The following is a 23,276-nucleotide window of genomic DNA, read 5'->3' on the forward strand; positions in this document are numbered from 1 at the left end:
ACCATTTACACAAAAACTAACTTGCTAGTTGATCATTTACACTGTTAATATAAAATGGGGGAGAAAGAATCAACTCTGATCGAGCTGGAAAATAACTAAAAGGGCATTTAAAAAATCCGGAGAAAAGGTGGGCTATGTACTTATTCAATAAACTGTGTCGAACAGTCAAGCCCCTCTATGCCTTTCGAACACTCTTCTCAACTAGCTCTGCTATCTTCAAAGACTTGTGGTCAGTGTGGACATTTAAGGCAGCGATTGATTTCTGATTAATAATACTGTAAAGGGTTATGGGGATAGTGGGTGTAAAAGACATTGAAGTGTCTGATCAGCCATAGTCGCACTGAATGGTGGAGCAGGCTCAATGGGCTGAATGGCCTACTTCTGTTCCTATGTTCCATTCTTACCTATCCAGTCACAGCCAGAGAATCACCTGCAATAGTTTCTTTAACTGTTCTCGCACTATTATTACTGGAGCCCACCAAGGAGTTAACACTGCTCATTCTCCCAGTTCCTACCTCCAAGCTGCCCTCAGTGACATCATCTGAAAACATGTAGTTTAACAACTCTCAGCCCTACCTCTCCACCACACTTGGAGTGGCTGAAAACAGTTTTGGCCTCAATATTATAAGAAAGGATAAGAGATACAGGAGAAGGAAATAAAATAAGATTTACTGGAATTACACTAGAATTGAGTAGTTAGGAAAGATTGGACTGGCTCCAGCTTTGTTATCTACAGATAAGTCTGAGGGTGATCATGATGTGGAGATGCCGGCGTTGGACTGGGGTAGGCACAGTAAGAAGTCTCACAACACCAGGTTGAGGTCCAACAGGTTTATTTGGTAGCACGAGCTTTCAGAGCGTTGCCCCTTCATCAGGTGATGAACTCTTACTGAAGGTTGTGATCTTTAAGATTATGAAAGTGTTTGATAGGGTAGAAATATAGAAGATGTTTCCACATACAGGTGAAATTAGAATTAATGGTCATAAATATAAGATAGTCACTAAGAAGTCAAAAAGAGAATTCAGGAGAAATGTCTTTATCCAGAAAGGAGAATGTAGAACTTGCTGCCACAAGGAGCAGGTGAGGTGACTAGTACAGACACATTTAAGGGAAATCTAGATAAAACTTAAGGATATGATAATGGGGTTAAAGAAGGATGGTTGGAATCTCATGTGGAGCAGAGGCAAGAGTGTGGTCCTATTGAGCCAAATAGCCCGGCCCATCCTGTAGATACAATGCAATAGAAGCATAGAAACGTTGAAACTAGAAGTAGGAGTAGGCCATTCAGCCCTTCGCGCCTGCTCTGCCATTCATTTTGATGATGGTTGATCATCGAATTCAATATGCTGATCCCTCCATCCCCCCATATCCCTTCATCCCTTTAGCCCCAAGAGCTATTTCTAATTTCTTCTTGAAATCAGACAAATATTTATCCATCCGGGCGGCACGGTAGCACAGTGGTTAGCACTGCTGCTTCACAGCTCCAGGGTCCCGGGTTCGATTCCCGGCTCGGGTCACTGTCTGTGTGGAGTTTGCACATTCTCCTCGTGTCTGCGTGGGTTTCCTCCGGGTGCTCCGATTTCCTCCCACAGTCCAAAGATGTGTGGGTTAGGTTGATTGGCCAGGTTATAAATTGCCCCTTAGAGTCCTGGGATGCGTAGGTTAGAGGGATTAGTGGGTAAATATGTGGGGGTAGGGCCTGGGTAGGATTGTGGTCGGTGCAGACTCGATGGGCCGAATGGCCTCCTTCTGCACTGTAGGGTTTCTATGATTCTATGATTCTTTGATCCCATCAATTTCCCCAAAACCATTTCTCTACTAATGCTGATTTCCTTCAGCATTGGCAGAATGTAGGAAACTAATGCAATGCTTACATCTGCAGTTTGGAGGTTCGTGCATTCTTACCAATTCCTCAACTTCACCTCTGCGTGTTACCATGGAAGAATTAGTATTATGTAATGAAGAAGGGTTGATAAATAGTCTTGCCGTTAAAGGTCCTCTTGGAAAGAGTGATCACAGCATGCTAGAATTTCAGATTCAGATTGGGCGAGAGAAGAGTGTGCCATACTAGCGATTTATCATTGGGCAGAGGCAAGTATACAGGCCTGAGGAAAACATTGGCCTAAGTAAACTTGGCACAAAGAGCTGAGGGCAGGACAGTTGACAATGGCAGATGTCAGGGAGATATTGAACACCCCTCAATTAAAGTATATTCCTGAGAGCAAGAGGAACTGTAAAAAGAAGAAAAACATTCCATGGCTAGACAAGGAAATCAAAGAGGACATAAAGGCAAAAACCAGGGCATATCAAACTGCAAAAGCTAGTGGTAAGCTGGAGGATTGGGAAAACTTTAAGGTTCAGCAAACAGCTACTAAAAATAGAATCAAAAGAGCTAAGATGAACTACGAAAGGAAACTAGCAGAAAACATAAACACTGATACCAAAAGCTTCTATAAGTATATAAGGAGGAAGAGAATAGCTAAAGTAAATGTTGGCCTTTTAGAGGACAATGTTGGTGAGGTATTAATAGGGAACACAGAGATGGCAGAGGCACTTAACCAATATTTTGCCTGTTTTAGCGGTGGAGAATAATGAAAATTTTCCAAAAACTGTCATCAATGCAGTGGAACTTGGTGCAATAAACATCACTAGCGAGAAGATATTGAATAAACTAATGGGATTAAAGGCAGATAAGTCCCCAGGCCCTGATGGCCTGCACCCTGGGGTATTAAAGGAGGTGGCAGCAGAGATAGTGGATGCATTGGTTGTGATACTTCAAAATTACTTGGATTCTGGTAAGGCCACAGTGGATTGGAAACACGTTAATGTGACGCCCCTATTCAAAAAGGGAGAGAGGCAAAATCTAGGAAACTACAGGCCGGCTTGTTTGACCTCTGGTGGGGAAGTTGCTGGAATCGATCATTAAGGAGGAGATGAATGAGTATTTGGAAAGACAAAGCTCAATACACCACTGTCAGCATGTTTTATGAAGGGTAAGTCATGCTTGACAAATTTGCTTGAGTTCTTTGAGGACATAACCAGCAAGATGGATAGTGGGGAACCTGTGAATATGGTATATCTGGAATATTCCAGAAGGTGTTTGACAAGGTGCTGCATAAAAAACAAATCCAGAAGGTGAGATCACAGGGGATTGGGGTAGAGGACTGGATTGGATTGAGGATTGGCTGACTAACAGAAAGCAGAGGGTTGGGATAAATGGGTCCTTCTCTGGCTGGTGAAATGTAACTAGCGGGGTGCCACAGGGGTCAGTCCTCGGGCCTCAACTGTTTACAATCTATATAAATGATCTGCAAGGATCAGAGTGTAACATAAAGCTCGGCACAACATCGTGGGCCGAAGGGCCTGTTCTGTGCTGTACTGTTCTATAACAAAACTTGAGCATGAGGATATAAAGATTTTACAGATGGATTATAAATAGGATAGGAAAATAGGCCAAAATTTGACAGATGGAGTTTAATGTAAGTGTGAGGTTATCCATTTTAGTAGAAAAAATAGAAAGACAAATTACTACCTAAATGGAAACCAGATTCAAAATGCATCCGGGCAGGGGGATCTGGGTGTCTATGTTCATGAATCGCAGAAAGTCGGTATGCAGGTGCAGCATGTAACAAAAACGGCAAATGGGTTGTTGCCATTTATTGCAAAGGGACTGAAGTATAAAAGTGGAGGAGTGTTGTTGCAATTGTATAGGGTGTTTGTGAGGCCACATTTGGAGTATTGTGTCCAGTTTTGGTCTCCTTATTTGAGGAAGGATGTGGTGGCATTGGAGGCAGTTCAGAGGAGGTTCACCAGATTGATTCCGGGGATGAAAGGGTTGACGTATGAGGAGAGATTAAACAGTTTGGCTTATACTCCCTGGAATTTAGGAGGATGAGATGAGATCTGATTGAGGTGTATAAAATTTTAAAAGGGATTGATAACGTAATTGTAGACCAAAAGTTTCCTCTTACGGGACAATCTCGAACAAGAGGTCACAGGTATAGGTTGAGAGATAAAAGCAGAAAAAGTCTGGAAAATCTCAGCAGGCCTGACAGCATCTGTGGAGAGGGAGTACAGCCAATGTTTCAAGTCTAGATGACCCTTCATCAGAGCTCTGACAAAGGGTCATCTAGACTTGAAAGGTTGGCTCGACTCTACTCTCTCGGACCTGTTGAGATTTTCCAGCATTTTTCTGCTTTTGTTTCGATTCCAGCATCTGCAGTATTTTGCGTTTATCATAGGTTGAGAAATGGTAAATTTAAAACTGGGATGAAGAGGAACTACTTCTCGCAGAGGGTGGTGTATTTGTGGAACTCGCTGCCCCATAGCGCGGTGGAGTCTGAATCGCTGGATGGTTTCAAAAAGGAGATAGATATTTTCAAACAAAAAAAGGATGAGGGGATATGGGGAACAGGTGGAGAGGTGAAATTTAGACCAGGGAGAGATCAGCCATGATCTGATTGAATGGCAGTCGGCTCGAAGGGCTGAATTTGCCTACTTCTGCTCCTAATTCCTATGTCCCTATGAAGGCTCTTGATTTGTTCAGCGCCTGAATGAACTTTCACCATTTTGGTCATTCACCAGCCAATAAACTCCCATAAGTCAGTGCCACAGGATGTTTGACCTCACAATGAGTGCCTCAGTATCTTCCCTAAAGCATTTCAGTGAAGCTGGTTTTGAGTAATTAGCACCTCAATGCTGGATATGTTGGCTTGGGAACGAACATTGCCATTTGACTGTCTATCCTGTCACCAGATATAAAGGATCTTGCAAAGGCACCATTGGTTGTACTCCTCCAGTGCTTTGAGATGCCTGCTGTAGGTTGTCCAAATCTTTGAAGCATACAGGAGCACAGAGATCACTCCTGGTAAACCATGAACTTAGACTCGGGTTTGAGAATGTACACTCTTTGTGGCATATGATTCCGAAAAAGCCCAGTCTTATTGACATTAAACATTTCTTTCAGTGAGTAGTCACTTGCTGCTCCACTGATTTTCTGCAAATAGTAAGACCTCTTAAAAAAGCTCGAACCAACATGACTAGCACGAAAACGTTCCGACTCTGAACTCTAACCCTGCCCATTCTTTAAGTGGCCATTCAAGCTTTTAGCTTTCGCTTGGATGGCACACTGCATTGGTTTTGGTTTTCGATCCAGACTACCAAGAGTGTTTTCATATTTTCCATGATGCTGACAGTACTTAAAGGTGCAACACTTTGTTTCACTTTGTCAGCATTACAATGAATTGCTCTTACCATCATGGAGAGTAGCCCGATATCCCAGTATCCATTGCTCATTCTCCAGCCTCAAAATACTTTAAAATCTCTCATTTAATTTGTAAACTGGTGTAGTTATTCTTTTTTTCATTGTACCACCAGACTCACAATTATTGTTTACTGGACATTTTCACTCATGTTTAAGAGGGATTTAAGAGATTAAAGTAGTACCTCAAAGGACTTCACAGTGGTGACAGAGTCTCTATTCTGCAAAGCTTTACCTGCACTCTTAAATCAACTGACCACTTGCAGGCTTAGTAGACAAGTGAGTAGTTCAGTCTGAATACCACAATTCACCTTTCCCTTTGCAAGCAATTAGATCCTGTACTCTACGGTATTTTTCACCTGAAAGGCTGCTTTGAGGAAATTACAGCGATGCTACATTGAGAATCTTCTTGTATTCACATAAAAATGCCATGTCCAGATTAGACAACAGGGCCCATACTGTGCATAAACAATGTCACGAGAAAGCCCTGACATCCAGTGTATTAATTCACCCTATTGCAGATCCGATGTTAAAACGGAATGACATTTAGCAAAGCAACAGTAAGCAGGCATTTACTGTATACCAGATTTGTGACAATTTAGCTGACAGTAACTGAAGTACACTGGAAGGATATCAAAGCTTTGAATGTGTTTATCTGTTTTTATCCTAAACAGGGTTCGGAATTTACTCTGCGAATTAAATGAGTAGCAAATGCAACAAAATGTACTCAAAATTAAGTTTAATTTCTTGGGTTCAAGTACATTCTATGTTTTGCCAACTATTGCATGATATCTACAGTGGCTGTAACAAAGCATTTAACCACATGGAAAATCAAATACCTCAGTTTTATCATGTTTAATTATCTGATTTATAAACTAGGACAAAATACAAATGGACAGTTCATAATATGAGACGTTTAGTGTTCTTTTAATAAAAATGAAACCTTTAAAATGACACTAGCATTTTTTTTTAGCTTTGCTGAGGAGTGGGAAATGGGTGAAGTGAAGCAGCTGCCTGTTTTGAAGCCTGCTTGATTTGGTGGAATAGGCTGGGCAGATCAGTGAGTCTTTTGCTATCCCTCATTGTTTGTATGTTCGTAAATGAGGCAGAGTATCAAACAGGCGGAGCTGATCCACTACGCCTCTGAGGATAAATGTTAAAATCTACTCCCACTGTGTCCAATCTCTCCAATCAGAATACTGCATGCATTATCTGGCAAACACATGTGAAAAAACTGTGCAACTATACAACTCGACAAATTAGAATGTAATTTCATGTCTTACTAAGCACAACAATATTCTAACGCTCATTTTTGCTGTGTCTAACCATGTGTTTATTTGCAGTCACAGAGTAAAGCCACTCCACGCAGGGTCCAATGATCAGGAAGCTGCATTGTTTTCAGATAGAGAGAGAAGATGTACGTCAAATCAGTCCGCCTGGGCTTCTTGTAGACAGGACATGAGTATATTGCCCCCTGCTGCTTCTTTGAATCAGCAGGTGCAGTGGCGCTGATTGCATACACATGAACTACAGGAAGCAATGTGAACAATACCTGCAAAACAGATGGAAATCACAGACAATTAAATGGAGTCAGCAAACAAATACAGAACTTTGAGCAGTACCTTTTAAATGTGAAATGGCAAACAAAATAAATGAGGCTATATTCAATCATACATTGCTGAATGGTTATATCATAATTAGCATAATCCATCACTGTCTAAGTGGAGGCTTGAATAATTTAGCAATTATTAGATAAGCATAAGTAGCAGTCCCAATATCTGTTTCCTGTTCCTGACATTCAGTCGAGCACATCACGTCACACATCATCACCCTGAATTTCTGTGGGACTCTACTTTCATACAAGGAACATTGTGGTTCGAGGGCAATCCCTTATGTATCCTCCTGCCTCTTGCTAAAACCCAGTTCCGGAATTTTCCAGCCCCTCATGCCAGTGGCATCTCCCGGTCTTGTTGATGCGAATGGAGATTTCAGTGACTCGCTGGCGTGGCAGGGCTGGAAAATTCAGGCATCAACAAACCTGCTGTCCCATCGCAAATATTTAATTACAGTCAGTCGAGGGGCTGAGAGATCTGGTAGCAAATGTGGAAAAATACAGCACATGCATATGTGCAGTCATGTTTAACGGTTTAATAGAACTGTTCCCTCAGGAAGTACGTGCAACAGTGCTGGAGTCTCCCTCCAGAATGTTGATGTTGTTCCATTAGAAGCTTTGTGTTCCAATCTACAACAGTGGAGGATTGGTGTGGCTAAAGCCATAATACAGGTCAGTTGACACCAGCCTCTTCTGCCCAGAGGTCTACTCCCACACCAATCAGTGGACATGATTGGAGCACAACTGGAGTAGACGTGAATGAAGATGCTATTGTCACGATGCCCAACTTTCTTATAAAGTTGAAAAAAAGCCATAAAATAGGCAGGATAGCCAGTTACTCTGGCATTAGATATGGTGACTGAGTACACAAGGAGAAATGGAGCTATCTCAATCATAGAATCCAATCATAAAATCCCTACAGGAGGAGGCCTTTCTGTGCATTGAGCCTGCAACGACAACAAGCCCACTCAGGCCCTACTCCGATAACCCATATATTTACCCTGCTAATTCCCCTGACACTAAGGGACAATTTAGCATAGGCAATCAACCCAACCTGCACATCGTTGGAGTGTGGGAGGAAACCGGAGCACCCAGAGGAAACCCACACAGAAACGGAGAGAATATGCAAACTCCACACAGACTCTATGAGGCAGCAGTGCTAACCACTGTGCCGCCCAGTCTGGCAGTTTATCAATCCCTAGAGGTGGTCACTGACACCCAGCAGCCAGGCATTATATTCAATTCCTACAACTGGGAAGCAGCTACAAGTAGCACAGTATTACAATGTAGAATGCATAAAACATAAAGCACCTAAGGAAAGCACTGAGGTTACAAAAAACCGAACATTTATAAGACAATAAATTGAGTAGATTTTATTACCGCTCTTTTTCTGGAGAGTTTCTGCTGGTGCCAGATAAGTGCCAGCAATTTTCTTTTTTCATCGTTTACTACTAAAAGTATTAAATTCTACCACTGGGACACTTTCAAATCAACATTTAGCATTAGTTTCACATTATCTTGCCAAACGTAACTTATGGTTAGGTGCTTTGGCACTCCCCGGGGTGGACTGCAAGTTGTAATGAAGGAGGCATTTTATAAAGCTCCTCCTTAATTGCCTTCCTGTCCTGTTGTATTTTTATTTTACGAGTCAGCTTCTCTGGGAAGTTGGAAAAAATATACAGCTGTTTATCTGCTCACGTACTCAATGATGTGATCCAAATATAAAAGCATGAATTTTTCAGACGTATTCCCAAAAAATGGTAACAAAACCAAGCAAAATTCATTGAAGGAGAGACTATCGGGTGTGGTATAAAACAAACTACCAATCATCTATCATCCATTTTACACGACAGATGTAAACAAATTCTGCCCCCAGAGTGTCTTTAATTGTTCCTCAAAGATTTTGCCCAAAGAATGGTCTTGTGTATTTGGATAATGACACTGGACTAATAAACGTAACTTTATTGTGATGTGTTCACTCTTGTACCTGTTGCTTCTGTTTCCTGCTCTACATCACATTACATCACAACAGCAGGGCACTGCAGTGAGTTAGCTAAAAGGAATTATATTTCTTCTCCCCTTAATTTGAACATCCCCAAAGCAAGTTCAACATGAACAATAGTCAATAGGTTAGTCACTGCTATCGATTCAGGCGGTCTGGGAGTCATCATTCTCAGAATGGTAGATGGCGAACCTCTGTTTATTTTCATCTTCACACTCAGGGAACCTCTGGCGGTTTCGTCTTCACACTGATGTCAGCAGTGGCTGGTTTCTTACCTTTGCACAAGAAGAAAATATTCTATCTTTTTTTTGGTGGTGGAATGATCACTCTGTTTAAATTTATTAGTGTCACAAGTTGGCTTACATTAACACTGCAATGAAGCCACTGTGAAAATCCCCTAATTGCCACACTCCAGCGCCTGTTCGGGTACACTGAGGGAGAATTTAGCATAGCCAATGCATCTAACCAGCACGTCTTTCGGACTGTGGGAGGAAACTGGAGCACCCGGAGGATCATTACATATGGTCGGTGCAGGCTTGGAGGGCCGAAGGGCCTGTTCCTGTGCTGTAATTTTCTTTGTTCTTTGAAACCCACGCAGACACGGGGAGAACATGCAGACTCCGCAGAGACAGTGACTCAAGCCGGGAATCGAACCCGGGTCCCCCACAGAAGATACCCTGACTGAATTGAGAGCAAAGGATCATTCTGAGTGTGGTTTCTCATTTGATAGCAGTGTGTTATCCACTCATTTAAAATAGAAAATAATCTCCTTTGAGCAGCCTGAAGAACTGACAGGTACTGGCAATCCTGAAAGTCCATCTGCAATACAATGTAAATGAGACTGGTGTATTTAATGGTGTAGTATGTACAGACAGGAGCAATGCCCATCTTTGTATCCTACTTGCAGTGAATGGCAGAATTCCCGTATGTGGTCCAAAAATGGTAGTAAGTGGGCGATATCCGTCAGTGATGGAATTTCTTGACGTTGAAGATGATCCCCAGTGCTTCCCGTTCAATCTGGGTATAGTTCCACTCAGCTTTGCTTAAAGTTTGGGAAGCAAAGGCTTCTTTACCCAATGGCATGATGTGGGAGACCATCCCCTGCACCATAAGGAGATGCATCACAAGCTAACTGTAAGGGTAAAGTAAGATCAAAGTGTGTGAGAGATTCAGACTTAAGTAACGCTTCTTTGGCCTGCATCAATGTGTTATTGCATTGATCCAACCACTTCCACAAGAGGTTATGTAATGATTTCAAAATTGTTGCCAAGATTGGGACAAATATTCAATAATAATTCAACAATCTAAGGAAGGAACATAACTGATTAATATTCTGAGGTGCAGATGCCTTTGTGATGGCCTTAAGCTTAGAAGCAGATTTGTGAAGGCCAGTGGCATCAATCACATGTCTCAGATACTCAGTGGTGGATTGGAAGAACTCACACTTGGCCTTACAGACTCTCAGACTGTTGTCTTCTAATCTTGGAGAATGGCATCCAGGTTTTGAAGGTGTTCCTCTTCACCTCTTCCAGAGATTAGGATGCCATCCAGAGAGCACTGGACTCCATTCAGTCCGCTCAGGATCTGATCCATTGTCCTTTGAAACAATGTGGGAGCAGATGTGATACCAAACGGCAATCTTTGGGACTGGAAAAGCCCTTGTGTGTCGCGATTGTCAGATGTTTCTGTGATCCTTGTCTACTTTCATCTGCAAGTCGACCTGGCTCAGGTCAATTCTGCTGAAAATTTGGTCTCCCGCCAATCCCACAAACACAAACGGGTACAGTTCAGCATATAACACTGGATTTATGATGACCTTAAAGACCCCACAAATCCTTACGGAGCCATCTTTCTTGATGACTGGGACAATAGGCATGGCCCATTCACTGATGCTGGCAGGTTCCAGAACTCCAGTCTTCACAAGCCACTCCAAGTCAGCCTCCACCTTCAGCCTAAATAGCATTAGCTACAGGCCGTGCCTTCAAGCATTTTGCTTGGCTTCTGTCTTTTATTTTTAGTATGACTGTAATGTCCTTCATGCTCCCTAATTCTCCATTGAAAACAACAGAAAAAGAGTCCTGATTCTCCATTGGCTCTTATGTGTTCTTCAGCCTAGTTCAGTCCAATCTTCTCCAGCCACGCATGACCAATCAATGCCGGTAGTCTCTCTTCAGTAAGTGTAGAGGCAAATCTGCTGTTTGTTTACTGAGCTGCATCGCCACTTCAATGCGGCCCTTCAGGGGAACCGCTTTTCCTCTGAATGTCTTCAGCACTATCCTTGATGACTTTAAGGGAATGTGTTAGAATTTCTGATTGTAGATCATCTCTGGCACTGCTATTCCAGTGTCAACCTCCATCCTTACTGACTGCCCACCCACCAGTGGAGTGACCCAGTATCTGTGGCGAAAGCTCCTCCTCTGACTGTGTGTTATCGCCCTTCTCGGCCTTTCTGTACAACATGGACATCTCTCTTTTTACTTTGCTTAAATGTTGTAATGATTTGTTCTTGCTTTTTATTTTTATTTACTGTTTGCTTTTTTTGTTCCAGCAAGCATGCTGTATGTGTCTGATGCGCATCAATTGGACACGAGGCACAAAGCTTTGGTAAAAGAAGGCTTTTATTAACTAACAATGGAACTAACAGAACTTTAACACACTATCCCAGACTGAAGAGGTCCCACCCGAGCAGGGGGTCTTATACCTCTCCCAGGAGGCGGAGCCTGACTGGGATGTGCCACAACAGTAACAACCACAGGTGTATCAATCCCACCCTAGCCCAACAACAACATTAGAACAACCCAACAACAACATTAGAACAATCCCACAGTGGGAACCAACGATGGTTCACCACAGTGTCCCTTGCAGAATTTGCACGTTCTCCCCGTGTCTGGGTGGGTTTCCTCCGGGAGCTCCGGTTTCCTCCCACAGTCTGAAAGACGTGCCGGTTAGGTGCACTGGCCATGCTAAATTCTCCCTCAGTGTACCCAAACAGGCGCCAGAGTGTGGCGACTAGGGGATTTTCACAGTAACTTCACTGCAGTGTTAATGTGAGTCTACTTGTGACACAAATAAACAAAGTTTTTTCCACAGCTTCAACATTCCATGTCTTTACACCAGCATTTAGCAATAGAATGCCCTGGCTTTGCACATCGGTAACATGTACAGGGTCCAGCAGCTGTGCGTCTTAATTCAGTGGACATTTTGTGCACCTGAGTGGATTAACTCAATTGATGATCTTCCTTTGCAGCCAACGCCACGGAAACAGTGATTTGAATGGCTTTCTGCAGAGTGAAATTACTCTCAGTTGACAGACGTTTTGCGTTGCTTCGTTGCATAGACCACAAACAATTCTGTCACGAATGGTGTCATTAAGCATGTCTCCAAGCTCGTAATATTTTGCAAGCCTTTTAAGCGCTGACACGTAGAGCGTGATTGACTCTCCCTCCTCTTGGTTTCTTCTATGGAATCTAAAGCACTCTATAATCATCAGGGATTTAGGCGAAACATGTGCTTGCAAAATGTCCACAATTAGAACATAGAACATAGAACATAGAACATTACAGCGCAGAACAGGCCCTTCGGCCCACGATGTTGCACCGACCAGTTAAAAAAAAAAAAAACTGTGACCCTCCAACCTAAACCAATTTCTTTTCGTCCATGAACCTATCTACGGATCTCTTAAACGCCCCCAAACTAGGCGCATTTACTACTGATGCTGGCAGGGCATTCCAATCCCTCACCACCCTCTGGGTAAAGAACCTACCCCTGACATCGGTTCTATAACTACCCCCCCTCAATTTAAAGCCATGCCCCCTCGTGCTGGATTTCTCCATCAGAGGAAAAAGGCTATCACTATCCACCCTATCTAAACCTCTAATCATCTTATATGTTTCAATAAGATCCCCTCTTAGCCGCCGCCTTTCCAGCGAAAACAATCCCAAATCCCTCAGCCTCTCCTCATAGGATCTCCCCTCCATACCAGGCAACATCCTGGTAAACCTCCTCTGCACCCTCTCCAAAGCCTCCACATCCTTCCTGTAATGTGGGGACCAGAACTGCACACAGTACTCCAAGTGCGGCCGCACCAGAGTTGTGTACAGTTGCAACATAACGCTACGACTCCTAAATTCAATCCCCCTACCAATAAACGCCAAGACACCATATGCCTTCTTAACAACCTTATCTACTTGATTCCCAACTTTCAGGGATCTATGCACACATACACCTAGATCCCTCTGCTCCTCCACACTATTCAAAGTCCTCCCGTTAGCCCTATACTCAACACATCTGTTATTCCTACCAAAGTGAATTACCTCACACTTCTCCGCATTAAACTCCATCCGCCACCTCTCGGCCCAACTTTGCAACCTGTCTAAGTCTTCCTGCAAACTACGACACCCTTCCTCACTGTCTACCACACCACCGACTTTGGTGTCATCAGCAAATTTGCTAATCCACCCAACTATACCCTCATCCAGATCATTAATAAATATTACAAACAGCAGTGGCCCCAAAACAGATCCCTGAGGTACACCACTTGTAACCGCACTCCATGATGAATATTTACTATCAACCACCACCCTCTGTTTCCTATCCGCTAGCCAATTCCTGATCCAATTTCCTAGATCACCCCCAATCCCATACATCTGCATTTTCTGCAGAAGCCTACCATGGTGAACCTTATCAAACGCCTTACTAAAATCCATATATACCACAATTTGCTTGTATGTTTCAGTGCTGGCTTATCAAATTGCACAAGACAGTGGGGGAGATTAAAAGTTTTACCTCCAATCACATTCAGGAAAGTCAGCAGCATAATATCTTCATCTATTTTGCTTGCCAGCGTAAAATAATCAAAATGCTCAGTATAAGAGCTCCACTGCTCCACATTCCCATCAAAAGCTCCAATGATGCTGACAACCCCAGCCATTTTGTCACTCATGCAGGTTTACCATTTGCATATTTTTCAGAATATCTTTTATTCACGTTCACACTAGCCAACTGATTTTCCCACTTAAACAGCAATAAACATGTGTGAAAAGTTTCACTTTTCCTGACTTTTCTCTACTTAAACTTCTTCTTCCGATGGTCTAGCAAGCACATGTTCATTATCCTCGTCGCCAGTTGTGTTACATATTTGGAGAATGACACTCAGGAACACTCGATAAATTAATATAACATTATTGTAGTGTGTTCCCTCTCATAGCTGCTGCTTCTCTGTTTCCTGCTCTACACTGCATTACATCACTTCCTTGCATTACTATAGCAAGGCTCTGTGGTGAGCTAAATATATAACAAATAGGAAACACACCAGGCTGTAGAAGCCCCTTATTTCCATGTATGTTGCACATCAATGAAGCTCTCACACAGAGGCTGGAATTTAGTCAGGGCAGTGGAGGCCTTCACAATTGGCCCAAGATCCGAGAGCATCATTTTGACCCATCAGGTCTCTAATTAGATATCTTCAGGGCTTGTGTTCCTTTAAAGAGACTCCATGAGATGCCAGCCAATCATAAGGCTAGCGGCATAGCGGTCCCAACAGTTCCGCTGGGTGTGATGGCTACTGCTAGGATTATGCGTAAATGACAGGACACAGTAGTGAAATCTAGGACTGCCAGGGCCAGTCAGGTAGGTCCTGGCATGGAGGCAGGGCTATTGTTGAGAGAGAGTGGAGGTTGGGGCTGTCATTGCCACTGAGGGGCCTCTCCATGGGATATAACGTGCCCAATTAGGTGTTCCCACCAGCCCTCCCCTGCACAAGCCCCCAGGGAAACTACCAAGATTCACCCAGAAATCACCCCACATGGCAAAGGCCCACACACCATCATAAAATATCAACAACCATGGGAGAAGACCTTCAATTGGTCACTTAAGTGGCTCAATTGGCCTCTGGGTGACAATGCCATTCTCCATCTTCCCCATAGCTGGTAAAATGCCATGGTGGCAGAATGGCAATGAGCACTCCATCAATGGACCTTCCCTCTGCATTTTACGGGCACCCGAACATCCCAGCTCATCCCTAGAGAGCTGGTAAATCTCCCAGAATGTGCAAGGACAAACCATCCAGGTGAAAGCTCACTTGCAAGGTGCAAGGAGGGGGTGAAGAAACTCTGAAGAAGGGCCATAAGGACTCCAAATGTTAACTCTGTTTCTCTCTCGACAGATGCTGCCAGGCTGTCTGAGTTTTTCCAGCATTTTCTGTTTTTGTTTCGGATCTCCAGCATCTGCAGTATTTTGCTTCAATGCGAGGAGGGTGTGCCTGGATAAACTGGCTGCGTGACAGGTTTTCCATTTCCTGCATTGCTGAATTCCATCTGCAGAAATTATCCTATTCATCTGAAAATTTACCCATTCGTTGTTTAAAAACAAAGTTACTACAAGTAGGTGCAGAGGTTAAAGGGGACATGCCTGCATTTTGTTCCAAATGGAGATGGCTTTGTGTAGCTAAGTGGTTTTCACAATTTGACGCATATATTTTGGATTTTAAATGCAAATACTAGAATTATCATTCAATAAGGGAAACTATATCTTCAGCCCTGTATTAATTTGCCTCTCAGTTACAAATTCAGGAATTCCATTGTCACCAACCCTACGCAGCAGTTTAACATAACAGAAAATCAGCCTGCATCCCATAAGCACTACTGTATCTGCTCCCTTAGGAGGCCTTGTGGTGCAGTGATAGCGCCTCTACCACTGGACCAAAAACCCCAAGTCCAACTCCAGGACTTGTTGGCCACAGAAGGAGTGTTCCGCATGGTTCAACGGGCTGATAATCAGCTCAGAAATCCTTCCGCCACTTGCCCTGCTACTCCCCATCAGGTAAAAATCAGTATGGGTGTGAAGATATGCCAACAACAGTCTGGTCCCTTTAAAAATGTTCTAAATATTAAATAGAGGAAGGCCTTTCAATTCTTTCTGAGGTTAATGTCAGTAATTAACACTTACCACATTATCAGACTGGGACCACGACTTAACTGTGACTTTTAAGTGGCATCTGGACAAATACATGAATAGGATGGGAATAGAGGGATATGGTCCCCGGAAGGGTAGGGGGTTTTAGTTAAGACGGGCAGCATGGTCGGCTTGGAGGGCCAAAGGGACTGTTTCTGTGCTGTAATTTTCTTTTTATTTGTTCTTAACATTCCGTGACAAATATTGCGAAACATTTTGACATGCTATAATGAGGGGTAATGTTTTTGTGGCCGATTTATGCTTACAAACCAGATGATTTGTAACTAATGGAAGTTTCAACTTACTGATGAGTTCCTTCAAAGCAGATTTTTGGAATGGTTCAATATTTCAGCCACACTGCCAAGATACTAACGCAGAGATGTCTTTCACTTGCCCCGTGTGTGTTGGAAGGGATTCAATTATTTAACCAACCTCAATTCATGCAAACTTGTTCACACTGATGAGAGACCATTCAATTGCTTTGACTGTGTTCAATCCACCCTGGAGCTCCCATCAAATACAACTCACTGTAGATTTTGCAAACATGTTTTGTTACTGCTATAAAATGCTGTTTTTTTATCATTTGCTTTAAGGTGCTGTCACTGGTCCTTCATGTCTGATTAACTCCCTGAGCTGCCTTTTATGGACTGTGTTACACATTGGCAGATTGGCAGAAATATAGGTTACAATGAACCAAAATCAATCTAACCTCACACTGACTCCCCCAGAAGACAGTCTTGTACCTCCTACCTTATCCACCACCCATCCAATTAATGCACACTAAAATCACCACCATGAGAGTTTACAAATCCAAGTGTTCTGTGCCAGGCATTTGCAATAAGTAAATTAAACACAGCTTACTTTTGGAGACGATTCCATGAGCCTCGTATTCCTTCTGTCCCAGCCTCCACCATCCAGGAACAGGCCATAAACATAAACACCACCAATATCGGCAGGAGGGGATGAATTAACATCTTCCCTCATCATCTTGGTCACATCATTATAAAGAATGACACTATCTAGAGCCCAACCCTTGCTCAGATTCATACGGGTGGTTTCCTGTCGCATTGCAGTCAAAAAACCCTGCAGAGGAAATATTTATTTTTGTAACTATCAGATGTACTACTAGCAGAAAGACAGATAGATGGATGCAAAAGTCAATTCCCAATGAGTCAATGATGTGATGAATTGAAAATTTGTTGCTGTTCAAATTTTAAGACTACAAAATTCAAAACTCCCAAAAATAAATGCAAGGATCACAATATGTGATTAATCTGGCTCGTTGCTTCCAATGCAGACAGCAAACAAGCATAGTTTTGACCATGGGCCACTGGCCTGAAATGTATGGGCGGCATGATGGCATAGTGCACTGCTGTCTCACAGCGCCAGGGACCCAGGTTCGATTCCTGGCTTGGGTCACTGTCTGTGCGAAGTTTGCACGCTCTCCCTCCGGATGCTCTGGTTTCCTCGCACAAGAGGACACAAGAGGTAGAGGACACAAATAGCTTACCGAAAATTGATGGTCGTGGGACTGTAGGCGGTGAGGTCCTTAAAACGATTACTATTACTAAAGAGGTAGTGCTTGGTAGGCTAATGGGACTAAAGGTAGACAAGTCCCCGGGCCCGGATGGAATGCATCCCAGGGTACTGAAAGAAATGGCAGAAGTAATAGCAGATGCGTTGGTTGTAATTTATCAAAATTCGTTGGACTCTGGGGAAGTGCCAGCTGATTGGAAAACAGCTAATGTGACGCCACTGTTTAAAAAAGGAAGTAGACAAAAGGCGGGTAACTACAGGCCGGTTAGCTTAACGTCCGTAGTTGGGAAATTGCTGGAATCCATCATTAAAGAAGAAATAGCAGGACACCTGGAAAAAAATGGTTCGATCAAGCAGACGCAGCATGGATTCATGAAGGGAAGGTCGTGTTTGATGAATTTACTGGATTTTTATGAAGATGTAACGAGTGCAGTTGACAGAGGGGAACCGGTGGATGTGGTGTTTTTGGATTTCCAGAAGGCGTTCAATAAGGTGCCTCACAAAAGGTTGCTGCAGAAGATTAGGGTACACGGAGTTGGGGGTAAAGAGTTAGCGTGGATTGCGGATTGGCTGTCTAACAGGAAGCAGAGAGTTGGAATAAATGGGTGCTTTTCTGGTTGGCAGTTGGTGACTAGTGGCGTGCCGCAGGGATCGGTGCTGGGGCCTCAACTGTTTACCATAAACATAGACGATCTGGAGGAGGGTACCGAGCGTAGGGTAACAAAGTTTGCGGATGATACAAAGATGAGTGGAAAAGCGAATTGCGTGGAGGATGCGGAAAGTCTACAGAGAGATTTGGATAGGCTAAGTGAGTGAGCGAGGATCTGGCAGATGGAGTATAACGTTGACAAGTGTGAGGTTATCCACTTTGGAAGGAATAATAGTAAAATGGACTATTATTTAAATGGTGAAAAATTACAACATGTTACTGTGCAGAAGGACCTTGGGGTCCTTGTGCATGAATCGCAAAAACTCAGTTTGCAGGTGCAGCAGGTGATCAAGAAGGCAAATGGAATGTTGGCCTTTATCGCGAAGGGGATGGAGTATAAAAGCAGGGAGGTCTTGCTGCAATTGGACAAGGTACTGGTGAGGCCGCAATTGGAGTACTGTGTACAATTTTGGTCCCCTTATTTGCGGAAGGATGTATTGGCCTTGGAGGGAGTACAGAGAAGGTTCACCAGGTTGATACCGGAGATGAGGGGGTTAGCTTACGAGGAGAGATTGAGTAGATTGGCCTGTACTCATTGGGGTTTAGAAGGCTGAGGGGAGATCTTATAGAGACATATAAGATAATGAAGGGGCTAGACAGGGTAGAGGCAGAGAGATTCTTTCCACTTAGAAAGGAAACAAGAACGAGAGGACACAGCCTCAAAATAAGGGGGAGTCAGTTTAGGACAGAGTTGAGGAGGAACTTCTTCTCTCAGAGGGTAGTGAATCTCTGGAATTCTCTGCCCATTGAAGCAGTGGAGGCTACCTCGTTAAATATGTTTAAGTCACAGGTAGGTAGATTTCTGATCAATAAGGGAATTAAGGGTTATGGGGAGCGGGCAGGTTAGTGGAACTAAACCACTATCAGATCAGCCATGATCTTATTGAATGACGGGGCAGGCTCGAGGGGCTAGATGGCCTACTCCTGCTCCTATTTCTTATGTTCTTATGTTCTTATGTAATCCAAAAGATATGCTGGTTAGGTGCATCGGCCATGCTAAATTCTCCCTCAGTGTACCCAAACAGATGCTGGAGCATGGCGACTAGGGGATTTTTGCAGTAACTTCATTGCAGTTTTAATGTAAGCCTACTTGTGATGCCAATAAATAAACTGGCACAGTGGTTAACACAGCTGCCTCACAGTGCCAGCGACCCAGGTTCGATTCCCGGCTTGGGTCACTGTCTGTGTGGAGTTTGCACGTTCTCCCCGTGTCTGCGTGGGTTTCCTCCGGGTGCTCCGGTTTCCTCCCACAGCCTGAAAGATGTGCTCGTTAGGTGCATTGACCTGAACAGGCGCTGGAGTGTGGTGACTAGGGGAATTTCACAGTAACTTCATTACAGTGTTAATGTAAGCCTACTTGTGACACTCATAAATAAAATTTTAACTTTTAAAAACAGTTCTCTCCACTTAAAGCTGACATTGAGTCTTGTTAATATTATTAAAGACGTGTCTTTTAGTTCCTGGAGTATCCCTAATTATGCCTAACAGGTAACTGTCTCACTGAACATGCATCAGCCCCTGTTCACGTTGCTTGTTAAGGAAGTCATCTGTTACCATGTACAAAACTCGCTAAGTGGCAGAACAGAAGTCATGACTTGAGTCCTGCAGTTTGTTTTGCCTAGAATAAACACTGCAAGCCTTATCAACATTAACAACTAACACCGCAAAACCATAATGAGATAAATGTAAGTGGGGGACAAAATATCTGTTTTTAAACAGGTACCGCAGACACTCAATTAATGCTTAAACATTTATGTAAAGCAAACATAAAGGCAAACAGTCCAGCTTCAAAAATCTCGCCAGCGGCAAGCCTACCACCGGTGTGCCTGTAGAGGATCGTTTGTGTGTAAAATAGGCCTATTTACGATCAGGGGCAGGGAATGCAATTGAAAGGAACCTTTGATCAAGTTGACTGTTGATGGTTGATGAAGGTAGGGCAGGCTGGGATTAAGTGAATCTCAGAATGATAAATATAAAACCCAAGATATACAAGAGACTAAAAAGAATTTACAGAGAAAGACCAATGAAATAAAATGCTTAGAAAATAAATTGAGATGATAGGGCTTGGTTCTCTATAAACCATCAAAATTGATGTCTAAAACAGGTATTTTTCGCACTTACAAAACTATAAAAAGTGATTTTCACTTTGTCACTGTCAGAACATATCAAAATTCAGAACGAAGCAATAATTTTTTTTAAAATAGAATTTTGAATTAGTTGCAGAAAACCTTGCCAGAGTGTTTTACTAATTCATTACAGCTTTGTAACTGCAACTGTAAAATAATTTAACACATCTTGTGTTCTCAATACAATAAGATCAAGGTGAGTGTGTGATTTAAGCATCATTAATAACTGCTGTGCTGTGTTCCCTGGCATTGTTTTAGATATTTCAGTGTCAGTTGCTCTAACCTGAGGATTAAAGAACCCTGTCATCCAGAACTGGTTTGGTCGTCCATCAAAAATCCAGGTGTGGAACTGTTGGTTTCTTTCGAGGAGCTCTGTAAACCAGAACCCAAGAGTCGCAGACTCCCAGGAAATTTTGAACCAGATCTTCGGAATCCGGGCATCATACATGTTATCAAGAGCATCTCTCAAGTCTTCAGACATTATAATTGTGCCTATATTTAAAAGATAATAGCCAGATTCAGAAAACATGGTAGTAAGGTGTTGAACAAATGATTCAAGCACGATGGTTTGAATCCTCCAGCATCCTGATCATCAGAGACCAAATGCACAACAGCTTAAAACCTGGTTTAACACCTGAGTAACTTCACATTAGACCACATAATCACACCCACCCCAGCCCCCCACACCCCCATCCTCCCTCCCACAACTATCCCCTAGATCATCAACCATACCCCAACCTCACTACATCCCTCGACCCAACAACCATCCAACTACCCATGACCTAACCCGACAACCACCCACAACCGACAAGTCCCATCTGACCTGACTATCTCCTCAACCACCCGATACTCCCCTGATCACCCAACTAACCCCCCAACCAGCCAATTATCCATTCATTCACCCACCTTCCCATTCGTCTACCTCACCCATTCACCCACCTACCATCTCAACAGTATAACCATCTACCTACTCACCCACCTACCCACACCCACCTACACACACCCACACATACATGCTCATTAACTTAACTATCTACATACTCACCCACCGACTCATCTCCCTCACTTACCCATTCACTAACCCTCACTCAAAGACTAGGTTTTTAAATGTACCTGATCATGACAGCAATAAGTCCTCTCTTCCCCAGATTCTATTCCACCTCAATGGAGTTCCCTGGAGACACTGTACAGCTGGGATTGGGTGATCCCAGAAAGAATGGGCAGGAGCATTGGTCAGGAAAATGAATCTTCACAGACATGGATAATGCATACAGCATTGCCAGTTCATGGAAGATTCAAGCCATATATTTTGAAGAAGTAATTTTTGTCTAAGCCAGATTTTCAAAAGTCATCTCTGCTTATTTTCCTTGTTCCCTACAATTCTTCTCCATCTATAAACTGCCACAATTGATGGTAATATCCACACAGCAAGCCAGCCATACAAGATTTATTAATGGCAATGTGCGGTAAATTTGCTTCCAGCTGTCCACTGCCATCTTTAAATAATCTCATTCTCCTCAGCACTTAATACTTTTTGCAAACACTTATTGACAGCAATGGTTAGATTTCATGAACAAAAACAATGGAAAGCAGATATGAACCCGTCTGAATCCAAACCAATTTAAAATGTTTCTTTATTAAGGCCAATTTCAAGTGTTTCAGACTCAAATTAAATTTCCCTCTTAAAATATACGGTGTTAGCGAATAAAAGATTTTCAGAGGTTGAGTAACCTATGAAACAAATGAGTCTGTTCAGTTTGATTGTCATTATTCACTTTTGTGCTGTTGTTTCTTCACCAGTTGCATCAAAGGCACTGTGTCCTGACCAAGGAGTTACAGGCAACATGTGTGGTTTTTATTCAACATCAGCCTTAATGGCTTTATACCAAATATCTGCATGAATAAAAAGGCAGTCAAGCAATTGGAACTGAGCTACATTTCCAGTTAATGCATACAGCCCCCTCCCAACATGGATTGCCAGCATCAGAGCCCTCCCAATGGATTCCCCTTCCTGAACACCCAACATGCCCCCTTCATTATAATTCCCAACATGATCTCCTCATCATAACCCGCGTCACGTCTCCCCATCATGACCTCTCACATGCCCCTCTTCATGCTCCACCCCTGCACAACCCCACTGTATAACCCGCCCCCCCCCACTTGATTCCACCCCCCCCTTGCATGGTCCCCTCATCATAGCCCCCATGCTATAGCCCACACTCAGGCCCTACCCTCACTCAGGATCCACCCCCTTGGCACAGCCTCTGGCACTCTGGGAGTGACCAACTGGCGCGGCCAGGGGGACACTGCCCAGTCATGTCCCCAGCTACCTGGGGGGGTTCAATGGACTCCAAGCCCCCTGGCATGGCCATCGATAATCGATTATCTCCACCTAGTGGAGATCAGGAGTAATTCTCGCCATTCTCATGCCACTCCCCATGGTCAGGAGGTCCCAAGAGCTAGGAGAATCCAGTGTGGAGCGGGCTAAGCACATTTATACGATAATTTAAATATATTAATCAGTCCTGCACATTTCCTGGGCATAATCCAGTTTGTGCCATTGGAAAGGGACTGGGACGATTGCAAGTTGTTTGGCACCAGACGCAAAACTGATTTTTAGGCCCACATACTATTTTCTGGGATCGGCAAGGTCAGAAAGTCACCCCCAAAGGGTCCTATTTTACCATAGGAGTAGGCCATTTGGTCCCTCGAGTCTGCTCAACCATTCTATAAGATCATGGCTGATCTGATTGTGACCTCAAATCTACATTCACCCCTGAAAACCTTTGACTCCTTTGTTAGTCAAGAATCTATCTACCTCTCCCTTAAAAATATTTAACCACCCTGCCTCTCTGTACCCTTGGGGATAGAGAACCAGGGACCCACAGCCCTCTGAGAGAAAAGATTTATTTTCATGTCATAAATGGGAGACCTCTTTTTCTTAAATTGTGTCCCCTAGATTGGGCCTGGGACACTATGGCAGGGTGGGAGATGCTAGTGGGCCCAGAGAATCCAGTCCCGGACCCGCTAATAGTATTTAAATAGTAGGTAAAATACTATTTAAATACTAGCCCCGCTT

At 43.3% G+C, this 23,276-nt stretch overlaps 1 protein-coding gene across 1 annotated transcript in view; it reads right to left on the minus strand.

Moving 5' to 3' along the window:
* Positions 1-5,979: 5,979 nt before the first annotated feature.
* dnah5l (dynein, axonemal, heavy chain 5 like) overlaps positions 5,980-23,276 on the minus strand; it is a 327,807-nt gene continuing 310,510 nt past the window's right edge. The window contains exons 73-75 of the mRNA XM_078200347.1: positions 20,481-20,689; positions 16,688-16,909; positions 5,980-6,813 (exon numbers count right to left, since the gene is read on the minus strand). Of these exons, the coding sequence (XP_078056473.1) occupies positions 6,595-6,813; positions 16,688-16,909; positions 20,481-20,689 (650 nt within the window). The 3' untranslated portion in view covers positions 5,980-6,594. The remainder of the gene's footprint in view (positions 6,814-16,687; positions 16,910-20,480; positions 20,690-23,276) is intronic.

Source organism: Mustelus asterias, chromosome 2, assembly GCF_964213995.1.
Source record: "Mustelus asterias chromosome 2, sMusAst1.hap1.1, whole genome shotgun sequence".
Taxonomy (NCBI): Eukaryota; Metazoa; Chordata; class Chondrichthyes; order Carcharhiniformes; family Triakidae; genus Mustelus; species Mustelus asterias.